The sequence below is a fragment of the Phodopus roborovskii genome, unplaced genomic scaffold (assembly GCF_943737965.1).
Source record: "Phodopus roborovskii unplaced genomic scaffold, PHOROB, whole genome shotgun sequence".
NCBI lineage: Eukaryota > Metazoa > Chordata > Mammalia > Rodentia > Cricetidae > Phodopus > Phodopus roborovskii.
The window spans coordinates 945,969-970,525 of record NW_026126517.1 but is presented as its reverse complement, the minus strand read 5'-3'; the positions used below and the strand labels follow the sequence as shown (position 1 = coordinate 970,525).

General features: G+C 47.1%; 1 protein-coding gene across 3 annotated transcripts in view; it reads right to left on the bottom strand.

Moving 5' to 3' along the window:
* Positions 1 to 692: 692 nt before the first annotated feature.
* Slc44a2 (solute carrier family 44 member 2) overlaps positions 693 to 24,557 on the bottom strand; it is a 32,629-nt gene continuing 8,764 nt past the window's right edge. The window contains exons 1-23 of one of the 3 annotated variants that reach the window (XM_051196778.1): positions 17,294 to 17,374; positions 16,757 to 16,805; positions 12,490 to 12,563; positions 12,280 to 12,364; positions 11,984 to 12,068; positions 11,771 to 11,881; positions 11,610 to 11,670; positions 11,410 to 11,533; positions 11,230 to 11,313; positions 11,022 to 11,134; positions 9,297 to 9,428; positions 8,850 to 8,949; positions 8,686 to 8,778; positions 8,264 to 8,348; positions 7,421 to 7,683; positions 7,243 to 7,337; positions 6,537 to 6,640; positions 6,386 to 6,459; positions 6,170 to 6,240; positions 5,945 to 6,033; positions 3,088 to 3,172; positions 2,476 to 2,641; positions 693 to 1,974 (exon numbers count right to left, since the gene is read on the bottom strand). In XM_051196778.1, coding sequence (XP_051052735.1) covers positions 2,523 to 2,641; positions 3,088 to 3,172; positions 5,945 to 6,033; positions 6,170 to 6,240; positions 6,386 to 6,459; positions 6,537 to 6,640; positions 7,243 to 7,337; positions 7,421 to 7,683; positions 8,264 to 8,348; positions 8,686 to 8,778; positions 8,850 to 8,949; positions 9,297 to 9,428; positions 11,022 to 11,134; positions 11,230 to 11,313; positions 11,410 to 11,533; positions 11,610 to 11,670; positions 11,771 to 11,881; positions 11,984 to 12,068; positions 12,280 to 12,364; positions 12,490 to 12,563; positions 16,757 to 16,805; positions 17,294 to 17,330 — 2,133 coding nt within the window. In that variant the 5' untranslated portion in view covers positions 17,331 to 17,374 and the 3' untranslated portion in view covers positions 693 to 1,974; positions 2,476 to 2,522. Of the gene's footprint in view, positions 1,975 to 2,475; positions 2,642 to 3,087; positions 3,173 to 5,944; positions 6,034 to 6,169; positions 6,241 to 6,385; positions 6,460 to 6,536; positions 6,641 to 7,242; positions 7,338 to 7,420; positions 7,684 to 8,263; positions 8,349 to 8,685; positions 8,779 to 8,849; positions 8,950 to 9,296; positions 9,429 to 11,021; positions 11,135 to 11,229; positions 11,314 to 11,409; positions 11,534 to 11,609; positions 11,671 to 11,770; positions 11,882 to 11,983; positions 12,069 to 12,279; positions 12,365 to 12,489; positions 12,564 to 16,756; positions 16,806 to 17,293; positions 17,375 to 24,557 lie in introns of those variants that run through there. The other 2 variants (XM_051196779.1, XM_051196780.1) reach the window with 2 other exon arrangements.

Here is a 24,557-nt window from a genome sequence, read left to right as displayed (position 1 = left end):
ATCCAAACATTCTTCTGGTCTCCAAGACCAAGGAGGCACACACACACACACACACACACAAACATACTTTCAGACAAAACACCCAAATGTATACAAAAAATGTAAACAATGAATGTATTCTGCTCTTGCTGAGGAACACCCACATGTGGCTCTTAACCACTGCTAAGTCCAGCTCCAGGGACTCCACCACTCTCTTCCAGCCTCCATGGGCAACTGCGTTCACACAGAATACATTCACAGACACACATAAAATAAAATAAAAGCAGCGTCAGGCAGTGGTGGCACATACCTATACCCAGCACTTGGAAGGCAGATGTAGGTGGATCTCTGTGAGTTGGAGGCCAGTCTGGTCTACAGAGCTTCACAGAGAAATCCTGTCTCAAAAATAAAAATTGAAAGTAGTTATCCTCAATTGTGAGATGTTAGGTAGAGGGACAGGTAACTGTTGGGGAGGAGGTAGGAAGCAAGCAGCTGTTTCTGGACTCCTCAGATCAGTTCCTAATCAGAATTTTTTATTCATTAGGGGACTACAGAGACTCAACAGAGGCAGCTTTGGAGGTGAGATCAAGGCTGGATTCTGATCCCTCCTCTTCCCTTTGAGTAAGCTGCCACAGCTTGGAGCTGCCCAGAGCACTGGAAGCCCTTGTTCCCAGCAGCTTCCCACAGCCCTACTGCAAACACACCTGGTCAGGGTCTGTACAAGAGGCACTTTATTAAATGGTTGGAATGTAATTATGTGAGCTCAGGGCTGGGCAGACAGGAGAAAGGTCAAGTGGGATGGTACACACAAGGCAGGCACAGAAAACTGAGGACCCCAGGCTGGGGGCCTCTTTCCCAGACCCTGGTATCTTACTGACAGGATGGTCTGAGCATGTGACAGGTAAAGTGGAGGGTCAGTCAACTGCTTCCAAGTTCAAGACATTTGGCAAGAAGATTCTAGTATCAGGTGAAACAAGGTAGGCCTAGTTAGCTCGGAACACATAGCACACCCACCTCCACCCTGAAACCATCCCTTGAGGGAACTTAAGTTTCTTTCATCTTACAAAGACAGCAGTGTGGATTACTGGCAGAAAAAGGGGTGGGGCAGCAGGCTCTGTCCTCCTTCAAGCTTTCCATTAAGAAGCCATCAGCCAAGGCTGCTCTGGAGTATCTAACCACAGAGGCTTATTCCCCAGGACCACTTCCAACTACCACTCTCGACCCTTGCATTGGGCCCTTTCCCCATACTGTCTATCAGGAAGATTCCTTCAGTGTGGGCGCACACTCCTTCCTGTGACCCCAGCCACCCCCAGTCTGGAGGTGGGGCTACAAATGAAAGGCACCATGGAGCCGGGTGGAACAAAAGCAAACAGGCCCCTTACTGAATGTCTAGATTAAAAAGTAATGAGGATGAGAAATGCATTTGTTGGCCCTTGGGCCAAACCAGCCATGAAGATCCAATTCTGTCCCAGCTGGAGTAGGCAGGAGTTGCTTGGAGCTTCTGTTCATTGAGCTCATTGAGCCCACTTGCAGAAGCTCCTTCATCCAGTTTTTCTCTCTTGGCTGAAAGGAGCACAGGAAATACAAAGAAACTTGCTGCAGACACCCTTGACGTCAAGTGACTTCACCATATTGGCACCATCTATGCCAGTGAGGACTGGAGGGACCCATTCTGTCCCGTCTGCTAGGGCTTCACTGAAAACTCCCAAGTGCCCTTGGGCATAGGAAGCAATGCCCCAAATCCTCTAAGTCCCTGGAAATGGGAACTCAGGGAGGGTAGCAGAGGCAGTGACATGACTTCAGACAAGTTCAATGAGCTGGGGATTCTGACCCAGACAGTTAGCAAGCACCAGATGGCAGCTTCCTGAGAGGGCCAGGGCAGATGTCTTTAGGACTCTGCTGCAGTCTTGTTGGTTTTATTCAAGAGTTTCTTGAGAGTGGAAGACATGAAGTAAGGCCTCTCAGCTGAACCGTCGTTTCTCTCCAGATCCTCCACTGTGGACAGAGCCCCACAGCAGGCAATATGAGAGGGAGTCAACAGGCAGGGGTTGGGATAAGGAACAGGGAAGGAAACAGAGGGCCACAGAGAAGTCAGGGGGAGGGGTTAGAAAGCAAAACACAGACGAGCAGGGCCCGGCGGTATAGGCCTGTTACCCAAAGTGTTTTAAGAAGCTGAGATAGAAAAACTCCACGCTTAAGACCTACTTTTACAGTAAGTCCAAAGCCAGCCTGGCCATCTGAGTGAGACACTGTCCCCAAATAAAAGTAAACAAGACAAGGGGCATAGCTCATGGGTAGAGCCCCTGCCTAGAATTTCCCAGTAAGGGGCTGGGGCATGGCTCAGTGGTAGAGCAGTGGCCTAGAATGCCCCAGTGAGAAGGTGGGTGTATGGCTCAATAGCGGGATGACTGCCTAGTCTTGGAAAAGAGAGAGGGGTAGGAAATGACTACAGGAGGCCCACATTCCCGTCAAGGAAGCCCCATCACATGCACAAACCCGGTCTCCAGAGGACCCCTGGCCCGCTTGCCAGTCTCCCTCACTCTCTACTCCTCCTCAACTTCCTCCTGCTTGCCCGCCTGCGAACTCAATAGGATGTCTCTTAGCTCGGGCGACATGAAGTAGGGTCGCTCCTGAGAGCCGTCATTCCTCTCAAGGTCCTCACCTGGGCCCCCCAGGCACCAGCAGGGGGTGAAAAATGGGGTGGTCAGGAAAGGAAGGGGTGGAAAAGGGAGGCAGAGGAAAAACAGGGAAGAAGTCAGCAGGCATGGGGAAAGGAAAAGAAGGGGGGGTGGAGAAAAGATACGTGGAGACCAGAGTTAGCAACAGCCATGGACCCTGCTCTAATTCCCAACAAAGGCAGACATTTTGAAGCCAAAGACCCAGGGGACAGAGTGTCCCAGCTATAGCTTGGGGATAGGAGAGTGAGGAACAGTTAGCTCAGTGAATGGCAAGGCAGTCAGAAAGCATGCATGGGCCTAGTAATAGAAGGGACATCCAGAACCCCAGAACTCTGGGGTGAGGGTAGTGCTTTTATGGGGAGGTATTTCCTTATCAGGTGGGGAGAAGGGATCAGGGCCCCTGGTGGGCTGGGATAAAGGGGTCACTCACAGAAACAGAGGAACAATGTGTCCACACACATGCCGTAGACGCTGAAGAAGCCATGTGCGATCATATAGGAGCCAATAATCACTGTCTATTTAAGAGGAGACATTTTGTTTCAGCCCAGTGTAGAACAAAGTACCCGTCACTCTGTTCTGCCTAGGCTGAGACTTCTCATTCTCATGAGCCCAGAAGCTATCTGTGGTTGTGGCACTCATGGCAATCCTCCTGCCTCATCATTAAAACATTTTTACCCATTAAAAAAAAAAGTTTAATATATAGTATATATAGTATCCTGCCTGCATGTATGTCTCCAGGTCAGAAGATCTCATTATAGATGATTGGTGAGCCTCAATGTGGTTGCTAGGAAATGAACTCAGGTTCTGAGTCATCTTTCCATCCTTTTTTTTATCTTTCTTAAAAAAGATTTATATTGCCGGGCATTGGTGGCACATGCCTTTAATCCCAGCACTTGGGAGGCAGAGGCAAGTGAATCTCTGTGAGTTCAAGGCCAGCCTGGTCTACAGAGCGAGTTCCAGGACACTCTCCAAAGCAATACAGAGAAACCCTGTCTCAAAATACCAAAAAAGATTTACATGTGAGTGTTTTGCCTGAATGTTTGTGTTTGTATGTGTACTACATGTGCTGTGTGTCTGATACCCATGACTATCAGAGGTCATTAGATCCCCCAGGATTGGAGTTAAAGTTGGTTGTAAACCACCATGTGGGTGCTGGGCCTCTGCAAGAGCAACAAGTGCTCTTAACTCTGATGCATCTCTCCATCCCCTTAAAACTTTTCTTTTGTTTGGTGTGGTGGTGCATGCCTTTAATTCCAGCACCTGAAAAGCAGGGGCAGACAGGTCTCTGTGAGGGCAAGACCACCTTCGTCTACACAGAGTACCAGGTCATCCAGGGCTGCATGGTGAGACTCTACCTCAAAACAAAACACTATTATCATGATGTCAATGTGGCTACAATGAATAAATCCTTTTCTTGTTTTTCCCAGTGAAAAAGATTTATTTTTGATTATACATACGCACATGCATACCTGAGTGCAATTGCCTGGGAACACCAGAAGAGGGCATTGGATCCCTGGAGCTAGAATAGAAGGCAGCCCAAAACAGTTGCTAGGGATTGAGTTTTTTGCAAGAGCAGCTGCCCTCTTACTGCAGAGCCACTTCTCTATTTTTGAGTGCTGAGATTATAGGTACAAATCAACAACTGAGTCCTCTGTGTTAGTGTGTGTGAAGGCCAGGTCAGTATCGGTTGTCCTCTCTCTCCACTTAAGTTTAGTGCGTGCCTGCGTGTGTGCTTGTGTGTAATTTCACGAGACGTGCACATACCACAGTGCACAAGGTCAGAAGTTAACTGTGGCAGCTGATTGTCCCCACGCACCATGTGGCCCAAGGCACAGAATTCATGTCTTCGGGTTTGGAAGTTACTGAACCACCTTGCTAGATGTTTACCTTAGTTATCTGAGACACACTGGCACTCACTGATTGGCTAGAATATTTGGTCAGTGAGCTCTGGAGATCCTCACAGTACTGGAGTTATAGACGTAAACATGGTAAGGGTGCTTGTGCATGTGTACCATTCTGTGGCCCAGGCTAGACATGAACTCACAATTCCACCACAGCCAGTCCAATCTGGCCTCTCTGGAATACTTTTTTTTTTTTTTTTTTTTTTTTTTTTTGAGAGTCTCATATATCTCAATTTGACCTAATACTGAGCAGCCAGGGATGACACAAAATTCCTGACCCTCCTGCTTCTGCTGGATTGGGATAACAGACCTGAGTCACCATGTCTGCCCTGGAAGAGCATCTCCCACACCTCAGCTAGGAGAAACCTATCAGGTACACAATGCTCTTTTGCTTTCTCCAGCCTCAGTGCCTTTGCATGTGCTGCCCAGTTTATAGCTCAACACCTTTTGCTTTCAGCTCAACAGCAAGTCCTCACTCTAGTATCTAGATCCCACTTCACAGTGTCCTAGCATTGTGCATTTCCCCTTGAGGCTTCATCCAGCTTCAGTTTTATGTGTGTTTAGGGCATGATAGAGTTGAATCTACATTACACTGGGACCATGACCTCAGCACTTTGGAGGATCCAATGTAAGGAGAGCCTGAGTGTGAGGTCAGCTTGAGCTGCATAGCAAGTTCCAGCACTCCCTGGAATATCTAGAAGATGTCAGTGGATAAAGTACTTGCTATGTAAAACTGAGGACCTGAGTTCACATCCCAGTTCCCATGCAGAAGGGTGTGGTGGCCGCTTATAATTCCAGCACTTGGGGCCGATAACAGCAGATCTCTAAGGTCAACTGGCTACTTACACTAGCCAAAAACCATGGAGTTCTGGTTTTAGCAGGAAATCCTGCCAGATCCATCAAGGAATTCACCCTGATATTAACCTCAGGCCTCCACTTGCAGAAGCATGTTCTGTCACATGCCGTCATACACATATGCAAAAACTATGAGTTACTCTTTCTTATCTTTTGTTTTTTGAGAGTCTTATGGAGCCAGGGCTGAGCTTGAATTCATTACATAGCTGAGGATGACTTTGAATTTCAGGTTCTTCTGTCTGCACTTCCTAGTGTTGGGATAATAGGTGTGTGCCATCAGGGTCATCACTAGATAATGTCCCTATGCATCTAAACTGTAAGGCCTTGCCTGACATGACAAAATTTGGTTGTAATTCTAGGGTTTTGGAGGCAGGAAGATCAAAAGTCCCTCCATCCTGTGCTCTGTAAATACTTAGGGACCAAATAACCAATGGCTATCCCACCTCTAACTATCACCAAAGGAATCTAAGCAAATCCTAATCCCCCCACCCCTTTCTACTTAGACCCTGATCTGTTCCCAAAGGTCCTCACCAGTATCGGAACCCAGTAGTAATTGAGAGGCAGGGCTGTCTCTTGCACAATTCTGATCCGATGTGTGAAGAAGAAGAAGGCCAGGATGCCTAAGATGGGATGATGTGGAATGGCTGAGTCCCCAAGGAGGACTCGGCAAGATCACCTGAGCCTGACACCAGTTTACAGGTCATTCCCTACAGGTTTCCACGCCCCAGCAAGGACAGGCCCAGCAGCGCCACTCACCCACACTACCCACAATCAGAAGTTTGCCCAGCAGGAAGAGGAAGTCGGTGACTTTGTCCAGGACAGCCACCCTGCAGGGGAGAGTGAAGGAATGAGTGGGTGTGGCCTCAGAGCCTGGGAGGGGAGGCTGGTTGAGAGGGGCTGGGGCATGAGGGAGGCTGGGAAAGGTGAGATGAGACAAGCAGAGAGGCTGGGGATAGAGGCATGTCCCCTCACCTGATGATATTCCTCATAAGCAGAAAGAAGGCATTCCTGGCTGAGGTGCAGAAGTTGGTGCCGTAGATGGCAATCTGGAATAAAGAGAAGTTCTAAGGCCTGTGCGACAGACATGGGGGGTAGCCCACCCAGGGCAGCACCCCTGGCTCACCATGATGTAGGCATTCCTATTCAGGAATTTGATAAACTTCTCTAGGCACCAGAAGCAACACTTGAGACAGACCATAACGAACTTGGCAAACTTGTTCTGTGCAGCTGAAAGAGAAGAGAAAGGAGTTAGGGGTGGCAAGAGACTGGCCTGAACTGGTAGACTCCTAGAGTTCAGAAAGACAGCTAAGGATTGCAAGTCTGAGGCTTGCCTCAACTACAAAGGCTAATCTGGACAATGTAGAAAGACTGCCTCAAAATCAATCAATCAATCCAGGTGCTGACCCACAAAAGGGATCTCCAAGGATCAGGAATTAAGGTCATTCTTGGCTATTTAGTGAGTGGGACACCAGCCTTTTAAGTCAAGACAGCAGGTGGTGATATTTGCTGTCAATCTCAACACTTGGAGACAGAGCAGATGGACGTGTGAGTTCTAGGCCAGTCTGATCTACACATGGAGTTTTAGGCCAAACAGTGAAAAGCCTTGCTAGCCAGAGCCAATGGCCCACTGCTCCTCCTGGACCCACACCTCAACAACAGAAACTCCAAGCAGTTCAGTTGGCTCTGCTAGCTGCTCCTCTGCCTCTTAGTCCCACTCCTTCCTCAAACAGAAACCCAGCAGAGGCTTAGCTTGGCCCCTACCCCTCAAGCAAGACCCAATCAAGACTAAGCCCAGGCCCTAGCTGAAGGCACTACAGGCAGGGCAGCACCTTTCAGACGCTGGTCCAGGTACTCCAGCATCACTCGGATGATCTGCACGATGGCCAGGATAAGTGAGCCGAAGGCCAAGGAACCAGTGTGATACCTGGAATTAAAAAGGGCCATCAGTGGCTCAGCCAGATGAGGTCCCTGCATCCCTTCCCTTCCCATCCCAGCACTCCTCTTTACCTGAGTGCTCTGCCAAAAGCAGAGAAGAGGGGGAAGGCAGGCATGTCATCAGGCTTGTGCATAGCCCAGTAATAGGAGGCAAAGGCTCCGGCCAAGGTCACCTGGCCCAGCGCCAGCACAAAGTTGGCCAACCAGAAGAACATGAATACATTGAAGATCTGCAGACCCAGCAGGGCACGGTGGTAGGTAGACTCGCCACCGTAGAATGCAAACTGGCAGCGGCCACTGGGACACTGGTGGCTCTCATTCACTGAAGGGAAGGTCTGAGGAAGGGATGAGGAACCCCAAACAACACAGAGTCAAAGAACCACAGGATATGTCCTAGAAGCAAGACTACCCATTACAAAAGACCAGAGAAAGGTGTTGGGGGCCTGAAGAGATGGCTCAGTAGGTAAGGGGACTTAAGAATGAGAGCTTGAGTTCAAGCCTCTAGCACTCCTATAAATAAATAGTTGGGTGTGGTCTGTGCTAGCCTGTAGCCCCAGTGCTAGCCCTGTAGCTCTGATTTAGTGAGAGATGCTGACTGAGGCGAATAAGACTGGAAAATATGGAACAGGGCACTCCATAAACACATATGTACATATAACACACACACACACACACACACACACACACACACACACACACACACAGAAGAAAAGGGTGGAGGGACAAAAAGTGACACCATAGAGGGAAAAGATTATAGTCAGCTCTGGCCTTGCCCTGAAAAATTACCAAATCCAGCAAGACTTGAGAGCTCCACCCCACTCAGCTTAACACATACAGCAAGTGCCAAATGTTTGCAGAATTATCTTCAAGGGGAGGCTGCCAGGGCAATGTCCTCCCCATGGCAGGGATGCCTACCTCTGGGTTGCAGGTTTTTCCTACAAGTGGGCAGGACGAATCATCAAAAATCTTGTACACAGCTACATTAGAGGTAGACAGGAAGCTGAAGGCTAATTAAAGAAACTGAAATCTGTGGCTGAGAATCCAAGGATTTGGGGTAATCCAGGACTTAGGTAATCCAAAGACTTAGGAGACAGAGGTAAGAGAATCACTATAGACCAGGCTGGCATCCAACTCACAGAGATCTGCCAGCCTCTGCCTCTTGAGTGCTAGCATTAAAGGTGTAAACCACCACTGCCCAGCCTAGAAATTTTTAAAATAAAGAGGGCCATGGGGGAGGGACCAAACACCCCAACCACAGTCTAACCCCACCCTGAGATGTAGGACATTTAGGACATATGTTCCTGGGGACCACAGACTGACACTTGAGTGGCGGATACACAGCGGTACTGGCCCAGTAGGCAATGCAGAGACACAAGAGGAAGAAAGTCACCAGTGGGTAGAGCATGGAGCACATGACATGTCCCACAGCCCTGAGGAGAAACAGAAATATACATCAGGACCAGATACCCCAGGCTGACACCCCAGGCTCTCCAGACCATACCTGCTGGCTTCTTTGATGAGGGCTATGGCAATCAGTATTCTCTTGCGAAGAAAGATGAGTAACACGATGATAACCACTTCTAGGATGCTTAAAATGATCACTGTGGAAAAGGGAGGGCAGCCATCAGCTAAAGACACTTGTGGCCAAGCCTGATGATCTTACTTCAATTACCAGAACCCACAGTGGAAGCAGAGAACTGATGTGTGGAAAGTTCCCTGACCTCAACACAGCAGGGCTTTGGCATAGATGTCCCCTCCGAACAAAGAAACATAATATATAATTTTTAAAAATCAAAAGTAATAAGAATCAAATTTATTTAAAAATAAATAAAACAACATACAATTAAATGATTTCTGTAAGAACTGAGAGTGAGCTTTTAGGGAATCCACCACAATCACGCCAAAATTTCCCATAATGCAAGCAAGGAGAGCAGATGGTCCAACTCACTGAAGGCCATCCAGGTCTGCCGCAAATGCAGGTACACTCGGAGGTCCGTCTGGAAGCCAAGGTCCACCAAGGAAACAGCAGAGCCCGCCTCTCCCCTCAGTCTCGAGTACTCCATATAACAGTGAAATATGCCTGTATACAGCCACAACCCAGTAATTTTCTTTTTTGTTTATTTTTTGAGATAGGGTCTCACTAGGTAGCCCTGGCTGGCCTGGAACTTGTTGTAAGACCAGGCTCTCGCCTGATAAATGGATGGAACAATGAATGGGTACTAGGATGCCCTCCCACCTAATGACAGCCTGTAGCCAGCAAGGCTGTACTTGGAGCAGGTACTTGGGAGGCATATCTCTACCTAGGCAGATCTCTACCAAAGTTCCAGGCCAGCCAGGGCTATACACACTGAGACCCTGCTTCAAAATACAAACAAATAAGTCACCTAAATTGCTAATAACAGCTCAAACCATAATTAACATGAACTTTTTTTGTTGTTGTTGTTTTGAGACAAGGTCTTACTATATGGCAAGATCCAATTCAAATTTTTAACCCTCTTGGCAGAAGAAAACAGGCATGTACCAGCATGATAACCCAAATGTTTTGGTATCTGGATCTTCAGATTGAGTTCCCAAGCATTTATCCTTACATGAAATTTAAAAGGAAAAAGATCAGAATAAAGACCAGCAAGGGCTCAGTAGATAAAGGCACCTGTTGCCAGGTCTGGTGACATGAGTTCAATCCCTGGTACCCACACAGCAGAAGGAGAGAAACCACTTTTGTAATTTGTCCTCTGACCTCTATATACACATTGTGTTACACATGCATGCATGCACACAGATGCACACAACAAATGAACATAATATAAAAATACAAAAGAGCCAGGCAGTGGTGGCGCTAGCATTTAATCCAGCACTCCAGAGCCAGAGGCAGAGGCAGGTGGAGCTCTGAGTTTGAGGGCAGTCTGGTATACAGATAGAGTTATAGGCTAGTCAGTGTTTCTCGAGCCCTTCCCAAAAACAAACGAACAAACAAACACAAAAGAAGAGAACTTAGTCAGAACAGCCACTGGTTCATACACCAGGCCTCTGCCCTCACAAGCTCTCCTCTTGATAATAACCTCACATTTACTACATCACTACCTTCTCATTACGTCTCCAACTAGGAAACATTAATTATTCCCATTAGATGGAAGTAATTATGCACAGGGAGGCTTAGTCATATGCCCAAGGACAGAGCTGGGAAGCAGCAAAGCTGGGATTTGAACCCAGCGCCTTGGGCACTATAGTGCACAAGCCTATTACTAGATTAAGCAAATGTCTTCATGTCTTTTGTTGTTAATTAAAATATCAAACCAGGTCCTGGTTCTCATAGTTCAGAGGAAAATTCTCTCTCTCTCTCTTTGGTGGTAGATGGCCTTGCATGTGCTAGCATTGTAACACTGAGCCAGGATTCCAGCCCCTCACTGGAGGGGTATAGGCAAGTGCTTAAGTTACAAGCTTAGCCCCAGAAAGTTGTTTTCACCCTGCCCCTCTTGATGGGCCCTGGCTGCCCCGAAGTACCTATAACAGTAGCACTGTTGTAGCATGAGCGTCTTTACAAACATGTCCATTAAACAGTGAAAAACATCTGAAGACTTGAGATGACATTTCTGATGAGCTGTCATCAGGACAAAAGGCAATGGTACTTTGTAGACCTTAGGCAGGAAAGAGTAGAAGGAAGGGGGAGACTCACCATAGCCAAGCACCAGGATCACCATAACAATCATCACCCAGACCATAATGCCTGCCAGGAACCGCAGCAGGATGATGAACAGGAGACTCAGCACCATGGCAATGACCAAACCTCTAGGGGATAAGACAGGAGCATGAGTGACAATGTCCTTAGGCTCACAGGTCACAGATGTGGTAGCCTGGGGACAGCCACCTTCCTTCCAACTCACATGACAATCCAGTACCAGGATACAGTGTAATCTTCAAATATCTGCATGGCGAGCTGCCGGGCCTCTAGAACCATGTTGGCCTTCCTGGGGGTGGAAGAGACTCAAGTCATTCCCAGGGACGGCCAGCTCCAGTCCCACCCCGGAAACCCAGGCGCCTACACTAGAGGGCTGCCTTCTTACTTGGCACCCTCCACTAGTTCCGTGATATTCTTCCTGGTTCCATGTCCATCCTCATAGGTCGTCTCATTGCCCACCATGAGGACCCCTTTGTTGGCGTGGATGGCTGGGAAGCACCGCTGGGCCACTGTGGGAGCAGAAGAAACCATCAGATGAACCCATTCCCCAGGGCCATCTAATCCTGTGTGATCCCCAGTACTCACAAGGTTTGCTGGGGATGATAACCGCTGGACACTCCTCATCTCGGAGCACCTCAGCCACCCCCTGCAGAGAGAATGGGAAGAAGTGCATCTCTGAGGAGGGTAACTTCCCGTGTCCCTCCCCTTGTCCCTTCTCTGGGCACCATAGAGGTCTTTCTGCTCACTTTACTGTTCTGGAAGCCTGGCACGCAGAATTGTTTGTAATAGTCAAAGTCACGAGAGTTGCGTGCATTCAGAAATGTGAGAAAGCGGTCTGGGCACTGCTTCACACAGATCTGGGAGTGAAACAAAGGGAATATGGGATCAGGACACCAAGACCCCAACCAGGACAGAGGTCTCCTGATGTTCATGAGGACAGAGTTGTGGGAACATGTTACCTGAGGGGTGGGACACTGAAATTCCAGCAGAACCAGTGGGCTGGCACACTTCACGATGTTGAAGTAAAACAAGAAGGGTTTGTGCCTGGGGTAGGAGGAGGGTGAATAGAGTTGGTCAAAACTTTGCACCTACTGGGCCCAGAGGTGGCTCAGAGGGTTAGGGCATTTGACACCAAGCCTGGCCAACCTGAGTTCCATCCCTGTGAATCACGTGATGGAAGAAAGGTACAGATTCTCTGACCTCCATTAGGTATTGTGGCTTAAGTAAATATATACAAACAAACAAACAAACTCACTCATTTTTTGTTCCCTTCTGTCCACAGAACTCGCCCCGGCTATCAGTAGGGTAGATCACCTTCCGAGGGTCTCCATGGGTCCAGGCTGTGGAGAGACCCAGGAATACAGAGGCTCTGTCACTTCGAAGCCACAGCACCACCCTGTACCCCAGAGGTTGTGCCAGCCCCTCCCACCTGAGAAGCCCAAGTCCTCTCCCTCCCTGCACTTACCTATGATGCCCACAGCCACATAGCCTACAATGGCCAAGAAGAGCAACACACAGCAAATGACATCTGTGCAACCCCTAGGGAGCAAAATGGCATCAGAACATGTGACCTGTGACCTTATACATACCCCTTTTTATGAGGAATCTGAACTATAGACTAAGGATCATGTGCCCCCCCCCCTTATTGAAAAGGGGTTTCACCATGTAGCCTTGGCTGGCCTAAAACTTACTATGTATAACATAGCGGCCTCAAACTCAGAGATCCACTTGCCTCTGCCTCCAGAGTGCTGGGATTAAAGGTGTGTGCCACCACATCTGACCTAAGTGCAGTTTTTACATTTTTTTACTTTTATTTATGTATATGAGTGTCTTACCTGCATAGTATGTCTGTGAGCAATATGTGCACCTCGTGCCTGTAGACTCCTGAACTGCATGCAGTGTTGGGAATTGAACTTGGGTCCTCTGAAAGAGCAACCAGTGCTCTTAAAGGCTGAGCCATCTCTTCAGTCTCAGATCATTTGCCTTTTCCTGCTTCTCTATTTCCTGCCTTTCTGTGTGTAGGTTAGAGGACAACTTTGGGAGTTGGTTCTCTCTACCATGTCAGTGCTAAGCTTGGTGGCAGGCACTTGTTGTTTGTTTGTTTTTCAAGACAGGTTTCCCTGTGTAGCTGTAGACCAGGCTAGCTTCAAACTCACAGATATCTACCTGTCTCTGCCTCCTGCCCACCTAAGGACCTTTTTATAGCCATTTCTCCAACCTTAAAAAAAAAAAAAAAAACCAAAACAAACAAACAAAAAAAAAATTTTTTTAAGACTTATTTTTACTTTATGTGTAAGAATGTTTGCTTGCAAGTCAAGTATGGTGCACACCTTTAATCCCAGCACTTGGGATTGAAGAATGTTTGCTTGCCTGCATGTATCTGTATCACATGTGTGCATCATGTGGAGGCCAGAAGAATTCACTGGACAGACCCCCTGACACTGGAGTTATACATAGTTGGTAAAAGCCAGTGTGTGGGTGCTGGGAACAAATAATCCTGGTCCTCTAGAATCATTATCAAATGCTCTTACCCACTGAGCTGTTTCTTTGGTCCACATTTTTATGTATATGTCTATGTGCCTATGCACAGGCAGAACTCAGAAGAGTACACTGGAGTTACAGGTGCCTGTGAAATACCTGACTTGCTATGTGGGAGATGAGACCCAAACTCCAGTCCTTATGATTGGCTGGACAAGTGCTCTTAACTGCTGAGCCAGCTCTCCAGTGTAACACGAATAAATAAAAGACCCAGAGATTAATATTGGAGTTCAATCTGAAGATCAGAGAGGCAAATCAGCCAGCCACTATCTCTCACCTCTAGCTCAGGCTGAAAGGGCTGATCCACGCACAAGCTCTTCACTGTCTCAAACTGCTACCTCTCCTCAGTGTGGCTGGAGAATGAATGGCTCTCTGAGGCCTTGCTTCTGTCTTATATACCTTCCTAATGTTGGGATTGAAGATATGAGCTACAATCTGTTTTAGACTGATTTACTCTTAAATAGATGTGGGTGGCCGTATATCTCTTAAACCTGAGTCCTAGGCTTAAAGGTGTGTAACATCACCTCCTAGCTTCTGGCTGCTGGGATTAAAGGTGTGTGTCTGGTTTCTATAGCTTGTGGCTGACTTTGCTTTCTGAATCCTCAGTCAAGCTTTAATAAATAATAAATAATATATCACAATATTTCAATCACCCAACTGCCACATTTCTCAATCCACACTTAAAAAACAAAATCATCAAGTTGGGTGGTGCACTTAACCCCAGGGCTTGGAAGGCCAGCCTGGTTTAGTGTGAGTTCCAGGACAGCTAGGGCAACAAAGAGAAACCCCGTCTCAAAAAAACCACTCTCCCAACAAAACAAAACCCAAATTCGTCTGTGTATGTGTGTGAGTTGTGACTGCATGCACATGCCTTTGAGAGGGGGGTCCATTTCCTTTCCCCATCATGCAGATGGGGAACAGATCATCAGGCTTGCTGGCAACTGTGTACTAGCTGAGCTGCCTTACTACCCCTTTTACTTTTTATTTACTTATTAACACAAGGCCCACATACTCAAGGCTGCCCTCAAACTTGCTATATAGTCAAGTTCACCTTAAACTCTGATCCTCCTGCCTCCACTTTTTGAATGCTTAGGTTATAAGGTTTTGCCCGATCATACCCAGTAAGTTAATTAATTGCTGGAAAGGACATGGGGCTTCCTGCATACCAGCAAAGTATTTTACCAACCAAACCTCATCTCAGTTTTGGCTCTAAATAAATAAATAAATAAATAAACAATAAATAAATAAATATGTGGCTCCAAATAAATAATTATCTGGGGTGCTGAACAGATGGCTCAGTAGTGAAAACCTCTTGTTGCAGGCGGGGCGTGGTGGCTCATGCCTTTAATCCCAGCATTCTGGAGGCATGCATAGGCAGATGAATCTCTGAGTTCAAAGCCACCCTGGTCTACAGAGCAAGTTCCAGGACAGCCAGGACTAGGTGAGAGACCCTGTCTCAAAAGCAAAACAAAACAAACAAAAAGCACTGTTGCTACTCTAGAAGATAAGGCTCAATTCTCAGCACCACATGGTGGCAGCTCACAACCATCAGTAACTCTAGTTGGGATCTGATGGGCTCCTCTAACCTCAGCGGGCAACAGGCATCAGGCTCCAGGCTAGTACATGATACACACACATACATGCAGGCAAACACACACATAAAATAAATTTAAAAATCCATTAAAAATTTTGAGAAAAGATCTCCAAAAGTCACCCAGGCAGGCCTTGAACTTTATTTTTTAAAAAAAAAATAATAGTCACTAGCCAGGGAGTAGTGGTGAATTCCTTTAATCCCAGCAAAAGGGGCAAAGGCGGGTGTTTGAGGCCAGCCTGGGCTACAGAAGATAGTCCTAGGACAGCCAGGACTACACAGAGAAACCCTGTCTTGAACCCCCCATATATATGTGTGTGTGTGTGTGTTCACTAAATAAACAGAGACTGGCTAAAGAGATAGCTCATGGTTTAAGACCACTGGGTTTGATTCCCAGTACCCACCTGGAAACACCCAGTCCCAGGGGATCTAACACCTCATTCTGGATACCAGGCACACACACAAATCAGACATAAATGCAGGCAAGACAACCATACAGTTCCAGGGGATCTGAACCTCTTTCAACCTCCACATGGTGCACATGCACACATGCAGACAAAACATTCATACACATTAAATTAAATCTAAAAAAAAAAAAAATTTAAGTAGAAGCTGGGTGTAACAGTACATGCCTTTAAACCAGGACTCTGACAGCATTTTTCTGTGTAGATCTGGCTGTCCCAGAACTCACTCTGTAGACCAGGCTCAGGGCTCTCTTCTTTAAATAAAACTTTTATTATTAATTTGAGAATTCCATGCAATACATCATGATTTTATTAATCCTATACCCCAAGACATTGAACCTTTGATCCTTTTGCCTCTCAAGTAGTTGAGATCAAGGACTGGGAAGCCACATCTAGCTCAAATAAAATGTTGTTTATATGTACAAGGCTCATACAGAGTCAGGTGGATCTCCATGAGTTCAAGGCCAGTCTGATCTACATAAAGAGTTCAGGGACAGCTAGGTCTACAAAGAATGGCTCTGTCTCACAAACAAAAACCCCATAAAACTAAACAAACAAACAAACAAAAAAAGTAGGGGTGGAGTGTCATCCAGTGCTTGGTAGGGGTGGGGGAGCTAGGTGATGATTCAGCAGATGGGGCAGACTTTCTGGGATCCTTGGGGCCCACATGATAGGAGAAAACCATGTCATGAAAGTCGTCCTTTGACCTCCACACATGCACAGTAACAAATGCATACTACATCCATACTCACAGGCATACATACACATAAAATCAGCCAGGTGTTGGTGATGTGGGCCTTTAATCCCAGCACTCAGCAGGCAGAGGCAGGAGGATCTCTGTGAGTTTGAAGCCAACCTGGTCTACAAAGTGAGTTCCTCCAGGCCAGGCTCCAAAGCAATACAGAGAAACCTTGTCTCAGAAATAAACAAATAAATAAAAAGGATCCATGTAAGGGCACAATGCATGCCTATGGTGTGTGAGGATCAATTCCACTCCCAGCTCCACTTGGAGAAGTCTTAAGAAAACCAGTTTTTGAATCACATTGCAATGGTTTACCCTGCATTGCTGAAGAACAAGCTGGAACACAAGACATTCTCCCATTCTCTCCCCCCTTCCCCAGGAAGGCAGGGCCTCCTACCTGTTGTAAATGGGTCCTTTGAAGGTGGGGTCGTATTTATGAGGAGTCCCTGAAAGTCAACAGGATTAAGCAGGGTGAGTGAGAAAATGACACAAGCAAGGAAGCTGGGAGACCCAGCGTCCCCAAGTCGTAAGAAGCGCTGAGCTGTTTCTGCATCCTACCTCCAGGGGACTACACCCAAGCTCCAAGGTCAACAGAGACCATAGCAGAGACTAGAATCCCTGGGGGTGACTAGCTTGGCTGCTGTCACCCAAGGGAAATGCCTGGAAGGGCTTACTAGGACCAGAGCAAAGAAGGCAAAGTTCGCTGTGGAGAGATTTAGGTTTTCTGGGGATGGGTGCGGCCCTGGTCTTAGGAAAGGAGAGTGGAGAGGTGTCTGAGGCAGCTATGGAAGTTATCATGGGACTGGGGGGGGGGGGGGTAAGGGAGCACACAACTGAGATTCAAGTGCAATTACTCCCCCTCCCTTTTGCAACCTTCCCTGATGTCCAAGGTCCCTGCTGCTCTTCCCGGGGTACACAAGGAGGGCCAGCATACCGTGCTTTCCGTAGTAATGCAGCGAATCCTTCCCCATCCCTGCGGTGCAGCCCCAACTGTACCCTGAAGGTCTCGAGCCCTCCCGGACGCTGCTGCCACTCGCAGCAGCAGCTACTCCTAGCAGAGTGGCTGGCGGGACGGACCAAACCGGTCAGACAGGCCCCAGCCAAATAACCAAAGGGGAGGGGCCGACCTAGAGGGCCGGGCTGGGCCGGGCGGGGCCGCAGCTGCTCCTGCCACTCACTGGAAGGCCAGAGTTAGCCCTCCCTGCCCCCTACCTTCACCCAGCCCCCACCCAGGAGCCTGAGATGGCTCCTCTGGGCTCAGGCCTCATCCTCCACCCACCCACTTTCCATGCACCCATGAAACAAAGCATCCAGGGACACTTCTTTCTCAACTCGAAAAGATCACCCGGACTGTTCCATCATGCAAGATGGAAATTGAGGCACAAGGAGGAAAGAAAACAGGCAGAAATCTGGGTTACAGTGGCGCCTTTAGCCTTTAATCCCAGCACTAAATAGGCAGAGGCAGGCAGATCGCTGAATAAGCGAATCCAGGGCAGCTGAAGCTGCACAGAAGAAACACTGTCTTGAAAAATAAAACAACAAAAAAACAAGAAACCTAAGAGAAAATATTCGGGCTAAAATGCAAACAAATGGATGAAATGGGGGGGGGTCTATTAACCCTTTTTGATTTTTCTTACAGGGAGAAGTTTAGACTGGCTTACGATTCAATGTTCAGCCAAGCACAACCTTGAACTATTCATCTCTCTGCCTCCACCTCCCCAGTGCTGGGATTGAATCATGCAATTCATTGGGAGGTAGGGAACCCAGAGCTCCCCACCTATTGAGCAAATCCCAACCCCCTTCTGGGTTCGATTTTTTTTTTTTTTTTTTTTTTTTTTTGATAAAAATCTTACTGTGTAGCCCAGGCTGGCCTGGAACTCACCATCTTGTTCAACTCCAATCCCTTTAAAAGTCTGAGTTTACTTACTTATTTTTAGATTTATTTATTTCATTTTATGTGTATGAGTGTTTTCCCTGCATGTACATATGTGTCCTATGTGCATACCTGGTGCCCACTTAAGTCAGAAAAGGGCATCAGATTTCCTGGAATTAGAGTTACAGACTGTTTGTTGTGAGCCACCTACCATATGACTACTGAAAACAACCCAGGTCCTTTCTAAGAGCTGCAACCACTGAGCCATCTTTCCAGCCCCTTCATTCATTCATTCATTCACTTATTTTGATACAGGGTCTCACTATGTATCCCTGACTAGCCTCTAACTCTCTAGGATCCTTCTCTAGAATGCTGGGGTGAAAGGCACATGCCATCATACCTGGCTTTTTTCTTTTTTAAAAGGTTTTACTTTTGGTCTCTGTGAGTTCAAGTCCAGCCTGATCTACAAAGCAAGTTCCAGAACAGCCAGAGTTACACAGTGAGACCCTATCTCAAAAAAAACAAAAAACAAAAAAGGAAAGGCAAAAAAACAAAACAACCTATTTGTGTGGGTGGGTTGGTGGGTAATTTGGGCACATCTATAGGTGCCCTAAGAGGCCAGCCTCTCCAGTCTCTTTAAAAACAAGAAATCTGCCTAGGCCAGATATAAGATCAAGTTCAAGGACTGGAAAGCTGGCTCAGCAGTTAAGAGCACTGGCTGCTCTTCCAGAGGACCCAGGTTCAATTCCCAGCACCCACATGGCAGCTCTGTAACTTCAGTTCCAGGGGATCTGACATTCTCACACAGACATACAATGCACATAAAATGAAAATAAATCTTTTTTTAAAAAAAGATCAAGTTCAAGACCAGTCTGGGACTCACAGTAGCAGCAGCAGAAAATGCCAGTCCTGGCCTTACAGATCAGGCACAGGATGCCAGCCAGGAGTAAGCAACTGGTACTAGGACTTCAGGGTGCAAAGATGAACTGTCAGGTGTTCAGTCAAGGTAGGGGTCAACAGCAGGTGTCAGTATGGGGCATAGCTAGGGTTAAACTATACAGTTGGCATAGAGATATTATATACATATTCATATATTGGGCATTCCAAACAGGTATTGACTCCACCAGGAAGTATACTAAAGAAGTAGGTAACTGGGCAGTAGTGGTGCAAGCCTTTAATTCCAAGACTCGGGATGCAGAGGATGGTGAATCTCAGTGAATCTGAGGCCAGCCTGGTCTACAGAGCTAGTTACAGAACAGCCAAGGCTACATAGAAACCCTATCTCAAAGAAGAAGAAGAAAAAGTAGTAGTAGTAAGGTATACAGTTGGTGTAATGTGTACACTATCTATTATAGGTGTATAATCTGAGGGCATCCAATGCATATGGTGAGGGTCCCTGTCTGCACCCCTTATCACAATTGCACACACCTAAAACAACCACCAAACCACACTGAGACATTGCTCAGTGATAGAGCTGCTACCTAGAATCCCCCAGTGAGGGGCTGCAGGAAGACATTCAGTGGTACAGCCCTACCTAGAATTCCCTAATAAATAATGGAGGGGGTGTAGGAAGGATGGAATGTGGTGGTGACTCAGTGGTAGAGCCCCTGTCTAGAATCCCCCAGTGAGGGGCTGGGGGCGTGGCTCAGTGGTAGAGCCTAACATGTGGAAGGCTCTAGCTGAACTCCCTCACACAAAAACTATTAATAACTGCAGCTGCCACCTCAGAGTCTAGCACACCCATCTGGGCTCTGCTCTCTGATCAGTTGTCCCTAGAAAAAGGCCACCTCCCCTCCTCTGGCTCCCTGTAAGGAAGCCTTGCCTGACCCCAAAGCTACAGCCTTCAGCAAACAGGCAGGGCTAAAAGCTGCAAGCCATGAACTAGGGTGACCAGAACTCCCAAAGAAATCCTGTGTTTCTCAAAGCCCCCAGCAGCCCTCACCTAGATTTAGCAGTGGACATAGTAGACTGGTCCCAGGCAGCTCCTTCTGTTCTGAGCTAGACCATGCCTTGAGGACTGTCAAATGAAATGTCCCCAACCACCACATCCTCAATGACAGCTCTCAAATGGCTTCCTCTTCATGGAGCCCTCAATGTTACCTCATTCTAGTCAAGGTCATTTGCAAACCTCTATCTCTCAACCTGACCCAGCAGGGTGATGATGGCTCCTTTCCTGCTGGGCTCTCACCTGAGTGGGAGGAGTCTTGCTTCATATCCAATTCCTTTATTTAAGATAGAGAATTTAGTAGTCTGAGTTCTGTAAAACCCTAGGTTTGATCCCCAGCAACCTCCTTTCCCTAAATGCTGGTCTTGGTGACCTACAAGTGTTATCCCAGTACTTAAGAAGCTTTATCCCAGTACTTATGAAGCTGAGGCATGACTGCCTTGAGTTGAGGCCACCCTCAACTCAACACAGCTAAACCCTGGTTAAAAAAAAAAAAAAAAAAAAATTAAATGATGCTCGCCTTTAATCCCAGCACTCGGGAGGCAGAGGCAGGCGGATCTCTGTGAATTCGAGGCCAGCCTGGTCTGCAGAGTGAGTTCCAGGACAGACTCCAAAGCTACACAGAGAAACCCTCTCGAAAAACCAGTACTTGAGGCTTGGAGAGAAGGGTCAGTGGTTGAAAGCACTTGCTGATCTTGCAAAGGACTGGAGTTCAGTTCCCAACACCCACATTAGAGCTTCTCCTGTAACTCCAGCTCCAGAAATTGAAGTCCTGCCCCCTCTTCCTACCTCTAAGGGCACCAGGTATATAGTGAACTCATTCATACACATAAAATACAGTAAATATTTTTAAACATTTTAGAACCTTGAGCAGGCTACTGTGGCACATACTTTTAATCCCAGCACTCTAGAGGCAGTGACAAATGGACCTCTGTGAGTTCCAGGCCAACTTGGTCAACAGAGTGAGTTACAAAGCAAGTCAGTATTACACAGTGAGAGTTTAAAGCCAGCTTGGTGGCACACACCTGTGACCCAGCATTAAGAAGATGCCCTTGTTGGGCAGTGGTGGCACATACCTTTAATCCCAGTACTCGGGAGGCAGAGGCAGATTGATCTCTGTGAGTTCAAGTCCAGCCTGGTCCAAGACAAAGAGGGCTGTTACACAGAGAAACCCTGTCTTAAAAAAGAAAGAAAAAAAAAAAAAGAAAACAGAAAAAGAAAAAGAAAAAAGAAGGTGCTCTTGGGAAGACTTGGGCTCATGGCTGGCCTCAGCCACACAGTAAACTGCAGGTGAACCTCTGCTACAGATTTTCAATCCACAGATAAAGCAAAAATGTTTAAGTGGAAGAAAATAGTCCTGACTCGGACGCGTACAAATTCCACAGGAATTAATCATGTAAATATATAAAACCCCCAACTATTAGAAGCATGAAGAAGCTACAGAATACTGTGTCTCTGATAGGAAGGCTGGTAGGGCAAGTGGGAGGCAAGATAAGGGAGTACTAGATGTTCTGGGGTCAGCTGGGATGCCTGGCCAAGGGGAACAGTCACATGAAGAGTTATTGCTGTCACATTTCAACACACTTCACATGGGGAAACCCTCCCTGCCAGGTCTCCTAAACTGTCCACCCCAATTTAGGTGTGTGGGGCAATCAGAACCACTGACCGAGCAAGAGCATAAGACCTGTATAGGAAGAGAGCATATGAGAGTCTCTGTTGTCTAGCAGCTGACAGCTCTCTCTCAGAGAAAGATGGAACCTTCTGACAGAATTCAGAATGCAGAGGGGGGTGAAATGGATCAAAAGTAGAGGTGCTTGCTGCCAAGACTGATGACTTGAGTACCATCCCCTTATCCCATATACTGAAGGCAAAGAACAGACTCCTTCCTGCAAGTTATCCTCTGACCTGACCTGTGTGCATGCTATGAAGAGACCATGCCTGCCTACAGCCCCACAATACACAATGATAAGTGTAACTTTATCTAAATGTAGAGAAGGCACCCAGAATGAATGCGTCAGAAATAAGATTCACTGGGACTCAGTATAGGTTAAGTGAGGTTTATTCAGGGAGAATTCACTTATACGCGAAACAGATAACCACCGCGGGTTTCCACTCCATGGGTGCCATTTGGAAGCTCTCCGCAACATGACCAGGAAGCAAGAGATCGAGCTGGAGTCCCGGACCCCAGACCTAGCCTTCCACGACATATCCACACCAGTGCAACAGGTGTGGGTGTGGGCAGGGTGGATATCTCACTACAAGAATGTGCTCAGCTCAGGCCTGGCACTGAAGCCTCTCAGTAAAAAAAAAAAGAAAGAAAGAAAGCATTCCAGTCACAGTCTAATGGGTTTCCTAAACGCAGCTGCTTGGGGATGAATAAGAAAGGGGAAAAGCCACAAAAGCTGACAGTTTCTGATAATGAAGGCTGATCCAATACTTGCAGGGAAAAGGGCTGGGTCTTTGCAACCACAATACCAGATAATATGAACAGAAAGCCAAGTGTGAGAGATGGAAGTGGCTAAAAAAGCACCTGACAAGGAGGCATGCAGTCCTGCCCCACTCCCAAGGTTGAATAAATAGGGTGTACAAGCTGGCCATCTCACCCTCTGGAAAACAGAGGTAGAAGAATCAGAAGTTCAGGTTCACTGGCTGGGGCTACAGCTAAATGAGTAAAGACATGATATGCAACCATGAGGACCAAAGATTGAATTCTAAGAATCGGTTTAAGAAGTGAGGCACTCAGCTGGGTGTGGTGGTACATGTGCCTTTATTCCTAGTACTCAGGACGTAGAAGCAGGCAGACCCCTGAGCTCAAGGTCAGCCTGGTCTACAGAGGGAATTCTAGAACAGGGCTACACAGAGAAACCCTTTGGCAGGACACACACACAGAAAATGGATGACGGATGGATGAAGGCATTGTGTATAGCAGTGTAATCTGCTATACATAGATTAAAAACAGTCTATCCTAAAGGGAATCTCCTTAAACAGGGAAGTAAATAAAAACAAAGTAGCTTCAAAAAGTCACTGAGACTAACCAGACCCACCGCCCCTCCCTGCCTGAGTAAACAGTCAAGGCTAAGAGGACCTCATCTAAGAGGAGATGAAGCTGAGCTGCAAAGCTGGTGGGGACTTGGACAAAAAGAACTATGGGGAAGAGCTTTAGGCTGCCTGGGTACCTGGAAAGGACACTGTAGGCTGTGCAGTGTGCTCCAGGTTCCCAACTTTGTGAGCTGTCACTCATGCTGGGGTGGGGCTTTGGCGATGCAGCCGTCTTAGAGTCATTTCTTCTTCTGTAAGTAACCCCTCACCCATATTCCTGTAAGTGACCAATAAAACTCATTCATTCACCAAGTTAGACTTTGGTGATATGCATACTTTGGTCTGTGTGGGCTCCCTATCTGGGGTGAAAAGACAAGTATGTTTGTCTCCCCAGGTACTGGCACATTAACCTCACATTAATCTCAGCAAGTTCCTGGCCAGCCAGGACTATACAGTGATATCTGGAGAGAGAGAGACAGAGAGAGTGAGAGAGAGAGAGAGACAGAGAGAGAGTGAGAGAGAGAGAGAGAGAGAGAGAGAGAGTGAGAGAAGAAAGGGAGAAAGGAGGACATAGCTTTGTATGCCTGTCACTTCAACCATTGATAGAGTGGGACAGGTGGATTCTGGGAGCTCACTGATTCACCAGTTTAATCAGAACAGATCCAAAGCTACAGAGAAACCCTGTCTTAAAAAAAAAAAAACAAAAGCAAAAACAAAAAAGTCTACCTTCATGAGACCATGACTCAAGGAGAAGGGTAGAGAGTAACAGAGGAAGATGAGGTTTCCATCAGTGTCCTACATCCTACATTCACATGCTCACACCACACATATCGTTGCAGTGTGCAATCCTGCAGGCTGTACTCTACCTTATACTTGAAACTCAAGACACGAACACACACATAATAAATCATTTTTTTCTGTTCTTTTGAGAGGATCTCTCACATTGCCTTGGCTGTCCTACAACTAACTCTGTAGACAGGCTGGTGTAGAGCTCACAGAGAGCCATTTGTCTCTGTCTCCTGAGTACTAGGTGGGACTAAAAGATGTACCTCACCATGCCCGGCAAGATACAATTTTTTCAAAAGCTGCCTGAGCTATGTGAGAGCTTGTCACAGTAAAGCAACAAGGGGACTGGAAACATGGTTCAGTAGTTAAAGAGCTTATATTACTCCCTGAGGGGATCTGAGTTCCGGTAACTCTAGCTCCAGGGGATCAGACACCCTCTGGACTCCTCTGGTGCTCATTGCTCACTATCTCTCTCTCTCTCTCTCTCTCTCTCTCTCTCTCTCTCTCTCTCTCTCTCACACACACACACACACACACACACACACAAACAGTGTG